Source organism: Trematomus bernacchii, unplaced genomic scaffold, assembly GCF_902827165.1.
Source record: "Trematomus bernacchii unplaced genomic scaffold, fTreBer1.1, whole genome shotgun sequence".
NCBI classification, from domain to species: Eukaryota; Metazoa; Chordata; class Actinopteri; order Perciformes; family Nototheniidae; genus Trematomus; species Trematomus bernacchii.
Window position 1 is genome coordinate 15713638 of NW_022987720.1, and position 18498 is coordinate 15732135.

The 18498-nt window shown below is 39.8% G+C and overlaps 1 protein-coding gene across 5 annotated transcripts; it reads left to right on the forward strand.

The window, feature by feature from the left end:
* Positions 1–1040: 1040 nt before the first annotated feature.
* Positions 1041–17126, forward strand: med25 (mediator complex subunit 25). Of its 5 annotated transcripts, none has more exons than XM_034143841.1 (20): positions 1041–1179; positions 2643–2779; positions 2860–2905; positions 3014–3138; positions 3252–3350; positions 3776–3896; positions 4522–4678; positions 5391–5515; positions 5665–5740; positions 6391–6644; positions 7252–7353; positions 9297–9382; positions 9464–9521; positions 9609–9716; positions 10432–10608; positions 14917–15027; positions 15230–15301; positions 15891–16061; positions 16169–16289; positions 16598–17126. In XM_034143841.1, the coding sequence occupies exons 2-20, from the start codon at positions 2655–2657 to the stop codon at positions 16684–16686; spliced, it is 2223 nt and encodes a 740-aa protein (XP_033999732.1). In that variant the 5' UTR covers positions 1041–1179; positions 2643–2654; the 3' UTR covers positions 16687–17126. The 5 variants fall into 5 exon arrangements, with proteins under 5 accessions (XP_033999732.1, XP_033999734.1, XP_033999733.1 ...); XM_034143843.1 differs by having other exon boundaries at positions 9300–9382; XM_034143842.1 differs by lacking the exon at positions 1041–1179 and having other exon boundaries at positions 2655–2779; positions 14920–15027.
* Positions 17127–18498: the final 1372 nt, after the last annotated feature.

Below are 18498 nucleotides of genomic sequence, written 5' to 3' on the forward strand. Positions count from 1 at the left end.
AGATGGATTTGAGGCCGATGTGATAACAGATGACATTTCTCATGACTAACTGGCAGAGCACTTTCAAAGAGTGAGGTTAAAAGGTTTAAGCCAAGATAACCTTCAGTGATAATCTCACGCCTCAAAGCTTCATTCCCTTTTAATGTGGGCATCTAATGCTGTAGGTGCCTTTGTAGTCAGCTAGCTAAGTGCAGCCACATGCGGGAATTAAACACATTGAATCTGAAATCTGAAGCTTATGCACAAGAACCAAAAGAAAGCTACCAGTTTAGCGAAATAATTTCAGGCTGTCATCTAAATTTAGTAAAATGGGGTTGCACATTTATATTTTGTATCTTAATTAATGAGTGCATGACTGCTAATGTTTTTTTTACGGATCTCAATAAAAACCTGATCAGTGGAACACACCATTTGAGTTCTCAGTTCTTAGCACTGACTTATTGGGTGTCAAAACATATTTACAATTTATTTTTAAAGCACTAAACCTCCCAAACATCAGGTAATCCTATGAGCTCTTATTTCTTTGCCCTTCACAGTCAATTCAGTTTTTTGAGTTGATTCATTCATTTCTTACACTGCACTGTAACTACTTTGAATGCCAATGATGTTCTATCTAGATTAATAGAATAATTAGTTTCTCAATTTCCACATTGACATCTTTAATTGTATATTCTTTTTTTGTTTTAAACCCTAAAATATTATGGTTATTATTTATTGTATTTATTTGTGCTTTACTGTGGCCTTGTTTATGCCCCTTTTCATTCAATTCAACTATCTTCATTTATATATCTCATGTAAAGCACTTGGAATTGCCTTGGTATGGAAAGGTGCTATACAAACTTACCGTACTTGCGACATGATCAAGAACAAAAGGACGAATGCTGATGGTCTGTCTACATCCATGGATGCTGCACATCTTATTTACACATAAAATAAGTAATCTGTTTTTTAATATTTTGAACTGTAGGAGGCAGCACTCGTCTGAAAAAAAGGACGAGCAAGACTTCGTGACGTCACATTTTGTGGGCGGGTGCTTTCTTTGTCACTTCCGTCAAAAATACAACAAATGGGTTAAATGTTAGCATGCCGTGATGTGAGAGCTAATTCAAACTTATCAAACGATATATGTGTGTTTAGCTAAGCAAAACTGCGATTCGACTGGTTTCAGTACAACACCAGGTCAGTCCGCTTCTACACCACATGCATGTATAGATACATCGCTGGCTAGTTAAGATTATTTTAACCATTGTGCTGATATCGCTCACTGACGTACCTAATGTTACACAGCTAACTCTGAGAATGAAGCTCTGTCCAGTTTGGCTGTGCAAAGTGATGTTGCTTTCGTTTACACTGAAAAAGGCCTATAATATAAATAAACGATCCTATGCTGTGAGTAAGGTTAGAATAATATTAACATGTTAGCAAGGCTAGCTTAGCCCCGGTGCTGTGTTTCTTCAGCTGCCTTTCTTTTTGGGGGTTCAGCAGAACTTGAGTTAACAAACATAATTTAATTGTAAAAAAATATCATAGGTTGATAAAACTTTACCCTTTTAAAAAAATAATGTATTGATATTGTACCGAATACAACCAAACAAGGAGCTCGACTCCTGCTAAGTTAAAAGGAACAGGAAAAAACTCAAAAATTAAACAACTTCAGCAGACAAGCATCCAGAGCTCTGTTCTTAAAGCAGCCTATACTTCTTAGATTCTAAGTAAAATACAATTTAATTTTCCACTGGTATGTTTGTGTGATGGAATTATATCAGAGTGTCAATGCTTCAGTTTAATCTATATTATCATACATACAGTAACCTCATGTATTATGTTAAACTATTGAGAATTACCAGCTGTCATGATCATGTTGTTATTAATAATCTTAGTTGAACCTGTATTGATCATGTATCATGTATTGATCGTCGTTGAGTTAAACGTGGATCTTTAGCTACCAAATGTTGTTAAACTCGTAAAATAATTAAAGTTTGCAGTTGAGGTTGAATGATAACATACTGTATGAATCTAGAGTCTACTGTGATTGTTGCGTGAAGTTCAAATTCTCTTTCAAAACTGTAAAGATTTGTATTTCTGAATGCATCCAGTTTTGCTCTGCAGACTAACTCCAGGTCTTTGTTATGATAATACTTGATAAATGTAATTATTGCGCTATTAAAAATGTAATTCTTGCAGAATAATATATGTTATCTTTGCACTCGTATGATTGCAATTATTGCACTAGACATTTTTTTAAATTATTCAATTAGAGCCAGAAGATTTTAAAGTCATCATATTGTACATTGGAGTTAAAAATGCTTATGGACCAGGGAAGCACACTTTTGAGGACAAACACTACCGTATAAATGGTTCGTTCTCATTTTTGCACTGCAGTAAATGTTGTATAATTAAGTTCTAAAATGAACAAAAAAATGTTTTTCCTTTCTCCCTTCCAGAAAATAGTCCTTCCTAATTTAGTTCCAGATTTCCCATGCAATTAATAGTAATGAATATCGGAAAGCATGAATGCTTGTTGAGTCGTGCTGCTTATCTCACTGCTGTCTCATTTTTGAGACAACCTAAACTTAGAATATAAATGATACCTTTTTCTTCTTTCATTGTACATGTTAAATCTGCCTCCTCCTCTTGCCCAGATCCATGGTCTCATGGAGCCATCCACAAAGCCTGGGACCAATCAGGTGGCTGATGTGGTGTTTGTTATAGAAGGGACGGCGAACCTCGGACCTTACTTTGAATCTCTACGGAAAAATTATATACTTCCAGCTATTGAGTAAGATTACGAAGATTTGCTAACTGATTCCTTTATTATTCAGGTTGTCATGTCTAAATGCTTTATTTTATTCCCTATAGATATTTCAATGGAGGGCCCCCAGCAGAAACAGATTTTGGTGGAGATGTGAGTGTTTCCCTCTTTTTATGATACATTGAAAATGGGTTGATTGGCAACCCTTGGGAGACAAAATGCTTGTTAATTGCATTGCTTGTTTTTCTTTTGTCCTTGTAGTATGGAGGGACACAGTACGGTCTTGTGGTGTTCAACACAGTAGACTGCGCTCCAGAGTCATATGTGCAGTGTCACGCACCAACCAGCTCTGCCTTTGAGTTTGTCTCATGGATCGACAGCATCCAGTAACTTTATCATGTTTACTTGATATCAAAAGTTGACATTGTTTATCGTCACAGAGATAAATGTGACAGCATTATCTTCCTAATCGTAAATATGATGCTGTTTGTCCACACAGGTTCATGGGAGGTGGAGCAGAAAGCTGCAGTCTGATAGCAGAGGGACTCTCTGTGGCCTTGCAGCTGTTTGATGACTTTAAGAAGATGAGGGAGCAAATGTAAAGCAGCCTTTTTTCACACTGCTCTCTAATTCCTTTGAACAGTTTACACATTTTTTAAAGTAGAATCATTTCCCACTAATGGAAGGATCATTACTAAACGATTGCTCCTTTAAAATGATTTAACACTTAGTGTATTACAGTTTGGGAGCGATCAAGGTTAAAGACTTCTTAAAGGACAATTGTATTATGTTTGACTTGATAATACTAAAGTACTGGCTCAGTGAGACAGTTAATTGAAAGGTCTCCCTGTTCAATACATATACATATTAATATTCTTTAATGGCAACAACCAAAAGCGAGTAATAAAGCCTCCCAAAATCACCTGTAAATCATCTGATGCCCTCTAGAGAGTGACTCACTATGGGATTTACTCCCACTAGAAATGCTAACTCTTTTTGCTTTCTCTTTTTCTTCTTTGCCAGAGGTCAAACCCACAAGGTGTGTGTTCTGCTGTGTAACTCTCCTCCATACCTGCTTCCTGCTGTGGAGAGTGTCAGCTACACCGGCTGCACGGCAGATAACTTGGTCAAAATCATCAGAGATGTGAGTTACCACCTAAACTGTCTGTAATTCCCTCGAAGCACAGGCAGACACAAGTGGCTTTATTCCTCTTCGAATCCACCGTGAAAACTACACATAAACAAACAGTATAAATGACAAACATAGTATCGTGTTACACACACAATAACATACACATCATGTGAGATGAGTTTAGCAAAGTAATAAACGTAAAATAAATACAAACACAACAACATACCTCGTTGGCTGCATGCTCTGAAAACTGAGGGAAGTATTCTTCAGTCCTTACAACTTTATAAGAATAAACTTAAACTAACGGAGCTGTAAAAGTGTCTGTGCATTTTACTCTCAGTTTTTTGTCTCGTTCTCGCTCTAACTCAAACGAGAACAGCATAACGAGACGTGAGCTTGGACTTCAAAATAAAAGACTCTAAATATTGAAATATTGCATCAAATAATTATCATTAGACTTAGAAAATACACATTACAGTTAAATTATGAACACGTAAAAGGCTACACTTACACTGTCTCAAAAAGGGACTTATATCAAACGTTATTATTTTAGTTTTTTATGAATAGGGTTATATCAGTGATGTTTACATTTGATAAACATAGCTAAACAAAATTGTGTGATTTTTATATTTCTCAGAGAGGAATCCACTTCTCTGTTGTGGCTCCACGGAAACTGCCTGCTCTCCGGTCTCTGTTTGAGCGGGCTTCTCCAGTAGGAGGCGCTGGTGACCCCCATCCAGACTACAGTCAGGACCCCTTCCACATGGTCTTAGTCAGAGGCATCTCCCTTCCTGGTGAGAAACCTGTTTGTGTATGGGCCTCTGCATTCAATTGAATGTGTTATTAAAAAGAATGACATTGTGAGGATATGTTGAACAATATTTGTTGTATGGTTGATGTAATGTTCTTTTGACCCTCCAATTTTAATCTGTGCATTTGAATAAGCAGAGTTTTTTTGTGATTCACAAGTAAAGCACTTCATTCCCATTAACACCATTATATGGTTAAAAACACAGAGACAAAACCCTACAGCTATAGCTTTCACACTTCTCATTTTTTACTGATCTCACCCCTGATAAAATAATTTTTAATGTAAACTACTTGCCAAGCATTTAACATAAGATGAACTTAGCGACTAGCAGAAACATGGAAATCTAGCAGCTAATATCGCAAATATTGAAAAATAACTAAATTACAAAGAAAAGGTGAAATTACATCACTATAGATATGGTTGTAATATACTTGTGTCCTATATCCATGTGTTATTTTATAAAATTCCACTGTAAGACGATTTGATTGGTCATGCTAAGCCATTCTTTAGTTGACGGTAGCTTCAGCATTCATAAAAGCTTTTTCTAAATGTTACTCCTACAACTTTCTGTGAGTAGGTGTGAAATCCTTGGTAAATATGTCTTATCCTTCACTCTCAGTGAAGCCTAATATTACTCCTACATTGAAGCATTCATATAATTCCATCTCATTGTAAAAATCCATCCCTCTCTCCAGTTTCCTCAGGTGGAGGCCCTGGGCCGCTCAAACCTGTCCTCCCTCCTCAGCCATTGGCTCCCAGTCAGCCTCTTGGAGGGGCTTCTCAGCCGCCTCCACCCATTAACCCGACCCACCCTTATCAGGTAACGGGCAAGCAGCCGCACAGCGCTAGGCTCCCTGGAGACTAATTTCTGTCGCCTGGTTTTGGCTTAGTTTCAAACAGTGGTGTTAATGTTCTTTTCCCTAAAACGTTTTACCAAGCATTGTCTTTTTTTAATCTGCTTGCTGACAGAATCCGACCCCCATGACTGCTGCTCAGGTGGCGGCACAGATGGCCGTGGAGGCAGCCAACAATCAGAAAAGTCGCTGTGAGTTACCGGTAGACTCTTTGAATGATTCATGTTTGCCAAGATTTTAGTGGCGGTTCTTTGTCTGCATATTGTATGTGTGACTGTGTAGGTTTCTACAGTACAGATTACTGTAACTCTTTCTGGAAAACAATTTTCTAAAGATTGTATTACTGTAAAATCTACTACTTATTCTCACATGGAGGGACCCATAATAAGATAAGATAAGATAGGACTTTATTTATCCCGAAGGAAATTGTTGTTCCAGAGATACAAAGATACAATAAACACAGCAGCATGATAATAAAACTGTGAACTAACAGTACAGTGAAAAGAGCTAATTAAATAACTACAAGAAACATAGAAGGTCAAATAATTAATATAAAAAAACTGTAAAATAATTGTACATTGAGTATTGAATAGTGCAGAAAACGTGGTGGCGGATACTTAATTGCACGTTATTATTGCACATTATTATTAATATTGCACACGTTATATAGCAGAGTGTTTTTGTAGTAATAATAATAATGATGATGATAATAATAATAACGGGCTCTTTAGATATGTAAAGATTAGAAGCCATCCGAAATCAGTGCAAGGGTTAGAATGTTCCTTTTTCAAGCTATTCATGCTTTACATGTGATATATCTGTTCTTACTTTTTCCCTCCAGTCCCAGGGATGGTCAATCAAGGTCCTCCGTTCGCCCAACAGCCAACCCTCCCATCAGTGGCTGGGGTGAAGCTCAATGTGCCCAGCATTGCAACCGTCACTACATCAACACAGCCCATGATGCCACAGCAACAAGTTCCTCCCAATCAGCAGCAGCCTGTCCCCCCCCCAGGACTGCCCCAGCAGCCACAGGCCCCGCCCCAGCAGCAGCCCCCCGTCAACCTTCCCATCGTGCCTTCTGCACAGCCCAACATGGTAGGTCATGATAATCAAGATGAACAAATAATACCCATAACTTCAGGTTTTTTTTTGTTTTTTTTAATACAAGCCAAGCCCTAGATTACGGGCTATTAAGTTCCTGCAGCACCCAGCTGAAGATTTTATTTGGTATCCTTTCTCTCTTGTAAACACTTTTTAATGTTTAAATAATATTAATATTTCTACATGTAAATGTCCCTGCTCAATATAGACATCATACAACCAAGTCTTTAGTTTGTGATGCTGTATCGTCAGCAGCCCCCAGCTCAGAACAACACACTGTCTGAAGTCTCGTATCAGAATGAATTTTAAATGTTAGTTCATATCAAACCCTGAAGATGTTTCATTCTCCCTAGAAAAGCATTCTGGGTACATTCAGTGTTGTTTTTTCCTCTGTTTTCCTAACTCATTGAGTCATTCTTCTTTCTAGTTACTGATATCATTTTGAATTGTATGTTGTTTGAAACTAAATTGCCTAATCTAATAACGTTCCAGTTTAATCATCAGAACAGCCATTATTCACTTTTTGAAAATGTGTTTTTTTTTTTTGTACTTTCAATCAACAATTGCCCCCCCCCCCCCCTTCTTATTTTTATCTTGACAGCCTGGTGTTTCTGTACCTCAAGGCAATGCAAACCCAAGCGGACAGCAGCAAAGTGTGGCCAATAAGATTGTAGCATGGACCGGTGTTCTGGAGTGGCAAGAGGTAATACCAAGAAAAAGCTGTGATTCCTGAATGCTTTGTGCCCTGAGGATTAAGCTCAATATATTATAAACCTTTAAAAGTTGTTCTCATCACTCCCTGCAATGTATTTAGAGTCATTCTTTGGGTAATTTTCAATAAACATTTGGTCTTCCTGCGCACTATCTGGGGAAGCGTCTGCAGGGGTTTCTTAGCCAGACATATTACCTTCTTAGAGTCTTCTCTGGCCTGGTAACCACATGGTGACGATGTGAATTACTCATCTAAATCTAACAAGAGAGAACGAGCATATTTCACAAAATACTGATGTTTTAGATAACTCTGCTGACCTTATAGCCCAGCTATAAACTGTTCGAACTGGATTGGGGAGCGGCTGTCCTGCCGACAAATCACCACTGTCTAGGAACTATCACTGTTGTGAGCTTTAATAACCTCCTGTCATTGATAATTGAACCGTACGATTAATTGCCCATTATTTTACTGTCCAATTACTATTGCCTTTGCTCAAGGTCAATCAATTTAGTTTGCAGTTGATGTGCTGAGCCAGGGAAATGGATGTTAATGGCTTTTATGCGAACCCCTTCAGGCCTTCAAGTGTTTGTGTTTGTGGAGCGACTCGGATCAATCGCCTCTATCGACTATAGTCTCATCCTCCCTCTTCTGTTTGTCAAAATTATCTAAGTCAGTTAAATGGACAGGAATAAGAGTAGAGGCTCAGGAAACTCTTGATCTTGCCTGTGAGCATGAACAGTTGCAAAGTGGAGTATGAAGCATTACCCTTAATCTGTTTGTATCTACCTCTATTAGACCTGCTCTGTAAGTGATTCTCCTATGGAGTGATCTGTAATGTGGAGAAATATTAATCACCACTATCACTCATTTTTGGTTGTTTAAAAACTCTCTCAGGGGAATGCCAGTACAATTGGCTGCAGCTTGCATTCAGTACTTTGTTATCAATATCGTTCATCCTGTTTGGCTGAATTTCAATCTGTTCATTCCTAAAAGCTTTCATTGTCTAAATTATAGGTTAACCTTACAAAATGGTTTGTTTCATCAGTCACTCATTTAAAGTAGATTCATACAATTGTTTTCTTAGTGTCCACATCTCAGGCTCCTTTTCATTTCTCGATTTAGCAATCCCTGAAGACATATAAGCCATTTGTCCTCAGAGAAAGCCAGGCACAATACATTATCAACAGGGACTACAGTAGGCCTGACTCATATGTGATGGATTCATCATTGATCCTTCATTGATGTCCTGAAGATGAAGTGGCTGGCTGTTTTCCCCCTGTGGGATTGCAGCATTGATGTGCTTATAAAGTGGTTATTTTTTCTTTCATTCTTGACACTTTACTAAGCACAGGTTATCTGCAGGTCTTTAACATCCATCCATTCATCCATTTTGTTTAATTGCTTGGCCTGATTGCGGTCACAGTGACAGAAGGGGTGAGCAGTGCAGCCCACATGTCCCCCTCCTCAGCACTATCCTCCGCCCGCTCCGAGGCCAGCTGGAAGATGTAATCCCCCCCCCCCCCCGCCTCCTGGGTCTTCCCTGGTGTCTTCAGCAGCTGCTCACTCCCAGAGCACCTCCAGAAAGAGACAGTTTGGAGGCATCCTCAGACCGCCTTCGGGCCTATGCAGTTATAAGCTTTTGGCCAAATAAAAACTTTTCATGGAGAAAAAAGAACATTCCAAAATCCGTTTGATTAGTTTTGATGTTGGCCACGATAACGTCTGAGTCTGAGGTTGGACAGTCATTTGGAGTCCAGCACTTTGGCGTAGGCTTTCTCAAGAACTGTCAGATTTTAATGCAACATCCAGTCCTCTAATAATTCTGGAGGTGTGAATCCAACTTTAATGTGTTATAAGATATATTTATTTTCTTCAGGCTAACTGACTAACTTTTTCTTCTCTTTTTGTGTCGTCTCACCACCCCTTTCCTGCAGAAGCCTAAAGCCGCTTCGATGGATTCAACCACCAAACTGACGCGTTCTCTGCCATGTCAGGTGCACGTTAACCAAGGGGAAAATCTGTGAGTAGCCAATCAAACCTTTAGGACTGTATCTCGTAAAGGGTGGTTTGTTTTAACAGATGCCATTCTGTCTCTTAACAGAAACACAGAGCAGTGGCCACAGAAACTCATCATGCAGCTGATTCCACAACAACTCCTGGTGAGAACACTTTTTAGCCTTTGTTTAGTACATATAACTTCAGTTTTGTTTATGAATGTTGCATTACTAATTACTCTCTTTCTGTAGACAACCTTAGGTCACCTGTTCAGAAACTCTCGAATGGTTCAGTTTCTCTTCACCAACAAAGACATGGAGTCGTTGAAAGGCCTGTACCGCATTATGGCCAACGGCTTTGTAAGTTGTCCAAAACTACATTTGTTGAGAATACTTGTTCTCTCCCTGTCCCAAATCTTATCCATCATTCAGTATTCCTCAATACATTTTCCATGAGTGGGAACTGAGTGCAGCTCCCACCTCTGTCCAGTAGTTGCTCTGAACATGAAGCTGTGATGCAGTGCTATGTGCAGGACTCTAGAGGGGGACCCAGGCCATACATCATTCACTTCTGCGCCAGATGTTAGGATTTTAAACATACTCTGCCATCAGATCAGACAAAAATATTTATTGTTCAGTTTTGAATTTCTTCCAGAAGGCTAACACAATGATTTGTTCAGTGTAGTGCATTGTAACCCAGTTAGTACCATTGACAAATAGCAGAGGCATTAATAGTATTCAGCTGAGCTCTGCCTTGTTGCCTGATCCTTATGAAGGATTGAAATCTTTTGCATTTAATTCATGAAACCGATATGTTTGATTGGGTAAAGGAGCTCAATAATAGGCTATGTCCCCAAACCTTAGCCTATCCGATAATTATCACAGGGTCGCTTGTTTTTCAAATTAAAAAAGATCAAAGGTTTTATTGTCATATGCACAAAGCTACAGTGTAGAAATGGCAATTAAATTATTCTGACCTGAGCTCCTCCAACAATGCAACAAAGTAGTGCAAAAAGTCTATATACAAAGTAGTTAAGTGTCAAGGTTTTAATCTGTCCTACCACCCTCCCTACAGGCGGGATGCGTTCACTTCCCTCACACCACTTCTCCCTGTGAAGTGAGGGTGCTGATGCTGCTCTACTCGTCCAAAAAGAGAATATTCATGGGACTCATTCCCAACGATCAGAGCGGCTTCGTCAATGGCATCCGGCAAGTCATCACCAATCACAAGCAGGTCCAGCAGCACAGAGCGGTGAGTAGTGATACGAGCAGGAGCTGGTGGAAAGAGAGGAAGCTTTCAGTGTGGAGTGGGGAGACCAAAAGGAGGTGATAATGAGAAGGCATTAAAGAGCAGCACCAGGGAATTGAGGTGCATTGTTTACAGCATTAAGGTGCATTGTTATTGACATTTCATTTAGCTTGCCCAGTATCTTTCACAGCAGCCACTCACGTCTCTCACTCTGGTGGAGGCTAATGAGGCTAGCATTAGCCAAATTCCTACTGCAACATTAGATGACCATTTCACTCCCACCTCATTATCACTCCAAGGGAAATATAGGTGCAATTCATCTGCAGTCTTTATGTTGAATTGATTGCATTCTTAACTAAATTGTCTCTGTAACACTGTATATGGTGTACTGTGTTAGGTTATTGCTTTTTGTAAATATACTGTGTTAACATGCATAGATCTTCACAACATTTAAGCTCTTCTTGATACATAGGGCAGTGTCTTTAGTGTTTATACCATGGATGTAAAAAGATAACTGGATACAGCTTCCGGTCAGTCCAAAAGTACATTAATGTTAACGTGTGTGTTAAAAAACTCCTAAAAACTGAATCTGCACTGTAGTTTCAATGTCATCTTTTGATAATGTATAAGGTTGTAAGATTTGGTTTAAAGGTCCCATGTCATGGCAATTTCTACTGATCATAATTCCATTGTTGAGGTATACTAGAATAGATTTACATTGTTCAATGTTCCAAACTCACATTGGTTTCTCATACAGCATCTCTGTATAGTATGTGTATTCACTCTCTGTCCCAAACGGCTTGTTGGAGCTCCTGCCCCCCCCTCCCTATGAGCCCACTGTGCTCTGATTGGTCAGCTCCGCTGAGAAAAGATAAGTGTGAGTGTGTGTGTGTGCGGAGCTCCGCGGATTGGTCCATTTGGACCAATTGGTGCATTTGGTCTAGAGTGACGTCAACCTTTCCCGGAAGAAAAAAATGGAAAAATAAAAATCTCCAACGAGGCGTTCTGGGGCAGCATTGACAGGTATTTTCTGTGTTAGAGTTTTACTCGCTACAGGGTGTACTTTGAGGGTTTGTGACTCTGCAGACCGTTTGCATGCAGAAAAAGCTACATAACACACAAGGGGACGGGTAATAACCAGAAAAGCATATGATGGGACCTTTTAAAACTAAGCTCAACTCGGACAGATATTATAATTTTTTTGTTTAGGGTGTTGAGATCTTAACATTTCATGAGACTCACTGTAGGAGAAGGAATGGAGAGGCAGAAGTGTCTGCCAATCTTTCAGGGCAGGAAAATCTAGAGGAAGGGTCCCTCCTTTCAACCTCCCTCTAAAGGTAGACCAATTGTCGTCACTGAGTTCATTACAGGTTACAAATGCTGCTGCCTTGTCCACATTACATAGAAATGTCACTTTCCCTCTCTGCTCATCCTCATCCCTGCAGACAGGGTGATTTAAAATGTGTCTTTTGGATTAGCGGGCTTTTCCATCACAGGGCTCCACTCCAACTTATTGCATCCGTTGAGGAGGGATGCTGCATCGCTCTGAAACAATGCAGCATCCAGTCGCAGGGACTCAGCATGTCTCCATTTAAAAATGAATCTTGTTATCTGTTTTACATGAGATAAATTAAATGTCTCTTTGCAGCCTGCTCTCATCAGCAGTGATAGCGCTTGTTTACTCACCCTACTAATTTTATGTCTTTGCAAAAGCGCGTCAGCTCTATATGTAACTTGAAGCTGTGTCTGTGTGTGTATGTGTGTGTGTGAGAGAGCATCGGTGCATTTAGAGAAAAGCAGAAGACATGAAATTGTAATGAAGGTTTTTTTTTTCCTGGCTCTTGAGTAACATATTCAGTGCTGCATTGCTAATAGGGAAGCGCTACAGCAATCTTAACGTAATTAAAATTTCAATTTGGACCAGTAGTTAAGGTTTTTCTGTGCAAAGCCCTGGAGTTGCATTCTTTGGAAACCAGATTGTTGTTTGTTCTGTTTACACAAGAAAACATTTCATATTTCTCTCTGGAAAGGGATGCAAGCCCTAATCTGGGATTTTACAGGTTTGTGGGTTAAAGACTGAAGATAAATCCTAGACGGGAGAAAAAACCGCAGCTGTTCTGTACGTTCCCTCAAAATACCTACATGTATGTGTTGCACTATCATTGGTTGAAAAACACTGTACATTAGCACACTCTCAGGGTAAATCTGATTATGCAAGATGAAGATATCTCTCCAATACATTTCTGAGTCTGTAGTTAATAATTTGTGCTCATCCCTCTAGTCTCTCCCTCAGTGTGCTAACCAAAGCCACCGCAGCAACACAAACCCCGGAGCACTGAGTCGGTTTCAAATGTTGAGCATTTAAGTACTGTACTGAGGTACAAATTCGAGGAACATTGACTTTAATAGAGTATTTTCTCCTTATGTTACCTTTTACTTTTACTCAACTAGCTTCCAGAAAAAAGTATGGTACTTTTTTTCTCCTCTGCATTTATCTGACAGCTTTAGTATCTTTTCAGGTTAAAGTAACCCATCCCCTTTTTTTATTTAACCTTTATTTAACCAGATAAAAAACATTGAGATAAAATCTCATTTTCAATGCTGACCTGGCCAAGAAGGCAGCAACGTTACACATAACACAAACATATAAAATACAGAGAACATAACTAAGAAAACAAAAGACGAGAAAGCAGTCACTACATTGTGCACATTAGGACAGTAGGAAGTATAGTAGAGATAGTAGAAAGGTACACTACTTGTTACTGCAAGAGCAGCTGGAGGTAAGGACTTCAGACAACTTCAATTTAAAACATGCTATAGAGACAAGTGCCGTCAGTTTGAGGCGTGATTGAAGGTCATTCCAAGACCAAGGACCATAATAAAAAAGACTCCTTTTTCCAGCCTCAGTCTGCACAGCAGGTACCTGGAACCGTATCCAGGCACTGGATCTGAGGTTGTAAGAGTCGCAAACTGGGGCAAATCTGACACATATGTAGAGTGGAAGCTTACCTAAAATGGCTTTATACATTAATAAAAACCAGTGCTGCATCCTATACATACCTTTAGGTACATTGGGTGTCAAATTGCTGTTTTAAGTACAGAAGTGTGATGAAATGTGCTCAGTGTATCTTCAGTTAAAGCTGTTATGTTTCTGAGTGATCAGAACCTACCTTGCAGCTGTGTAGGCAGAAAATGGCGCTGTAACAGGTTGCTTCCTGTCTTTCTCTTCAGAGTTCACTCTGACTGGATACTTTATCTGACATTATCCCGCTCCCGACTGTCCTAACCACTTTATTCATCAAGATTGAGTTTGTTTAAAATGAGAACTCCAAACACCTCAGCGGGTGGTGTTTAAAGATTAGTATCCATGGTGCATCATCGATCGTATCCAAACTATGTTTGTTTTTACTTCCATCTGCACACTCATGAACAACATGAATATGTGTGTTGAATACGTTTGGTAACACCCTTTGCATGGCATAACAATGTTGACGAAAAAAGACAGATTGTGATTGATTATGACAATACAAGAATATCCGGATATCAGACTTTATGACGTAAGTCGGTCCAACATATATATGTTTAGATCAGAGGGTTGATAAGAGGGTTGTTGGTTATACACTTCATAAAGGACAGGTTAACATTCTTTGCTAGTTGGTTTAAAAAAATAATAATCCGGACAAGCCATCATGAAAGAGTTATGTGTAAGTGATGTTGGACAAAATACACTGTTTTCTGCAAGAATTCACAGCAACGTTTGTACTGAAAAGACTTTAACCTCAGAAGATACCCACTTGATTTGTCCAACTCAGGCAGCTCAAGCCTCATATTAGCTTCTGCTGAACAACAGAATTCAATTTTGCACAAAACAAGGATTTAGTCCCCCATCACTCACATTGAACCTGATTAAAGAAGGGATCTCTCTGCGGCTAGTATGAGAACATGTGTATCTAGCTGTAAAGTATTTAATGTATACGGATTATGAGTATTTATGTATTTATTTATTGCTTATGAATGTGTGAAATTACCTTATTGCTCTCCCCTACTCAAGAAGTTGTGTAGTCACATTAAGCTCTTAACATAAACAAGAGAAAAAACAATGCATTTGTTCTGGACAACTTTAAGATCAAATAAGATTAAAGGTGACTGGCTGTGAGAGTGAAGGGCATGCAAACTGAGACGATAAATAAAGGTTATGAAATGTTTCTTATGCTTGCTGCTGTTTCACTTTCTTACAATGCATTTACATTTAATTTAGATAATGCTTTAATCCAGAGCGACCTACATACCTTTCTCTCCATTTCTATGCAGCAGTTGGGCGGTGCAGGTCCGATGCAGCCTGGTCAGGTCGCCCCCAACCAGAACTTCCTCAACAGACCTCCTGGCCCAATTCCAGTCTCCCACGGCAACGTTCAGCAGCAGGTAAATTAACGCATTCTGTGCTGGCATGTCTGCCCAGGTTTCGCACTAGTTTTCTTTTCACGCTGCCTGTTGTTGAAACCTTTACTGCCCAGGTGCCCGCTGATTTCTGCATGCCTTACTGGTAACCCTTTCCTCTACTGTCCTCCTTTTTTATTCACACTTCCACCACCCCTTCCTCCACTCTGATCTGTGCTGGGTCCAGTCTGTGGTGGTGGGCATGCCCCCTGTTAGTCAGGTCTCTATGATGGAGGAGCAGCAGAGGCAAAACAACATGGTGAGACCCCCAACATATAAACACCATGTTTTTTAGGGTTTCCCTACGCAATACATTGAAATGGTAAGGGTTTTAAAGTATTATATACTTATTAGTTATAATTAATCTTCCGTCATTGAAGGTTAGTCTGTAACACATGTACCAGCACATTGCCCATTTCTCCATGTCCTTTATCTGTCCTTGTTTTTATTTGGCTGATAAAAGGTATATAAACATGACCAGTCAGTAGGCTGCTTTTTAAAATGTATTTTAATTATGTTAAACAGAATGTAGGTCTTGTGTGCATCCTGTTTCCTCATCAGAACCTGGTGTTGTACATACAAACAGAAATACTGTCCCTTTACTCCCAATGCTCAGCATCTGGCGTGTGGACAGCATGTGTTGACTTTACCTGCTCCTGTCCAATTAATGCACGACTGTGGGAAGCACACATTTTATTGATAACATGCATGCACATGTTTTTATATTTTAATTTATCATAACTCTTTGCAGTGTGCATGAGGTGAAGAGCACAAAACCAGCAGCCCATGATGGTTTATTCATATTCATAATACATGTGAGGAATACAACATTTTAAAATGTCCTTCAGATGGCCATGAGAGCAACCGGACCAACCAACCAACAGCCGTCAGTCGGAGGTGCTCCACCCAACCAGGTGGCACAAGGCGGACAGGCCCAAGCCCAGGGTCCCATCCTCCGCCTCTCAAACCCAGGAGCCAACCCGCAGCTCCGCAGCCTCCTCCTCAGCCAACAGCAGCCAGTAAGAGTGCACAGCAGCCACAGGATGTCTCATACAGTAACTTCTCTCCTGGAAGTCTAGCGTTTTTTGGAGGTTAATGTCACTTTTCTGTCTCTGTGTCCTTGCAGCAGGGTGGGGTGTCTCACATGCAAGGCATGATGTCTCACCAGGGCTTAGGGCAGCAGTTGGTCCATCCGACACCAGGAGGGGGGGCTCAAATGCAGAGCCAGTGGAGGCAGCCCTTGCCAGGTTAGCAAGCACCCCCACAGAGGTGGAAAGAGTTCAGACATAAGGGACTCAAGTGAAAATCTAAGTTTAAAATATAAGCCTGAAAATGTATTCTTTAAAGGGTAATGAGGTTCATAGCCAAACATTCTAAAATTGACAAAGTCTTAGTAGTTTCGTTTTTTTAGGTTCAAAACCACTTGATGCCATTTCAATACTTTTAGTATTCTCTTCACAAATTATAATTTTTGAAAAAGTTTAGAGAATCCCTAATTTAAACATCTGTTCCTCTTCCCCCCCCTACACCCCCAAACACCCCAACCTGTGTGCAGGTCAGATGCTGATGTCTGGAGGTCAGAGAGGCGCGGCCCCCCCAGCCCCCAGTGCAATGGACGATGAAATCCTCATGGACCTTATCTGATTGAGCATTGTGGAGTCAGGAACTGACATTTTTGTTGAAACTCTGCATCCAATTTTCCAATTTGGACACATGCATCCGCTCTGTTATTTGTATTGCTACAAATGTTCAACAAAGTTAAGGGACACATCATGAATAGTTTTAAGTTTTTTTCTTTTACAGGACTGAAAAGCTGAAGTTAATTAGGGGCAGATAATGAACGTTTTTCATGGAAATGGTCAAACCAACAGCATGCTAATCCTCCATGCTTCTCACTTAAAGACGCCAAACCATCTGAAACAGTAAATGATGTGATGCTTCTGGAAACTCTGCTTTTCTATACGTGTTTTTTTTAGAATATTATCATTACAATATGAAATAGTGTTATTTTTTTTTCTTTGAGATTTTACTTTTTTTCTTATTTTTGATAAAGTTGTCTCATGAGAATAAAATGATGAAGTATAGCTCTTTGAAGAAGTTGCATCATTGTGAAGAGTTCTTTCCTGTTGATGCACATAAGGATGTTTCCTTGTGATGTTCAGCCAGTCCAGCCTCCTCCCCCCTGTGGGAATGCTGCTGGGACCCTTAAGGTAAGAGAGAGACTGAAATAGTCACAGTAATAGATAGTTCAGTATCTTTTTCTGCCAAATAGTGTCACAGTGTTAATTTTAACTACTCCAATATGTCGTGGAACCATAGAGAGTCCCCTCGTGCCAAGTAGTCCTACCAGATGGCATCAGTTGGCCATGTTTCTCTTGGCATAACGTACAATCAGGCTGATCGCATGCGCACATGGCTCAGACTCTTAAGTATATGCCCACAGTCTGCCTTTGAAAGGTGCTTTCACATTCACACACGATCCATGCTAGTTCAAATTAACAAACTCTATCCTTGTACCTGATGGTGACTGATGGGTGCTGCTGAAGAGACGGAGCCGAGATGTCCGTGCACGAGGAGAGAAACAAGGGAACTTTGCTCAACCTCACACTAACGTTCATGACACATTTACTTATAGGTTTGTGGGTCTTTTTTTTTTTTACTTGGACACTGTGTATTCACACACATGCACACACATTCACCAACAGGAAGTGATGTCAGTCCCTGTCACCTGGGAGACAGAGACGGTTGCTAAGATACCGTGACAGTGGGTTCTTGTTTCTGAGCTTTTTCCTCAACCCCGCTTTCACATGGACTCAAACAGATAGACACTAGTCCCTCAGTGGCTGGTGTTCATCCCTCCCATCCCTTAATCACTGGCTGGCCCTCGGAGCCCGGCTTAGCTTCACTTTATCTTCCTCTCACTCACTCTCTCCCTCTCTCCATCTATCTGCCTCTATCTCACTATCCAGCTATTAGCGCCTGTCTGAGCTCATAAGTTTTGCAGTATCTCTTTTATTAACAGAAAACAATGTTCACAGGTCCATGTGATGAACTGTTGTAAATAAATTGAGGTCTAAACTGACCTCCATTCAAGACGGTCTTTCAGCAAATATATTTCATGATATGTTTTTCTTAAATCAATATTTAATGAATTAGATTTCAACTTTTTTTTTAATTACACCCTAGCATCGTAGGCTATACTAATTTAATTATTTTTATGAGGCTCTATAAGTAAAATTCTGGTTCCAGTTGGATCCATTATACTGTATTTACCTGGCCCATGGTATTAGTCTTCATGGTGAAACTGTTGTGTAGGTTCACATTTTATTTATACATCTCAAAAACTCAATGAATTAACCTGTGGTCCGATCAAAAAACTGATCCATTAGGTTATAACATTTTTACAAGTAGAAATCCTTAATGTTCTGAAATACATTAATATAACTTTGACAGGAT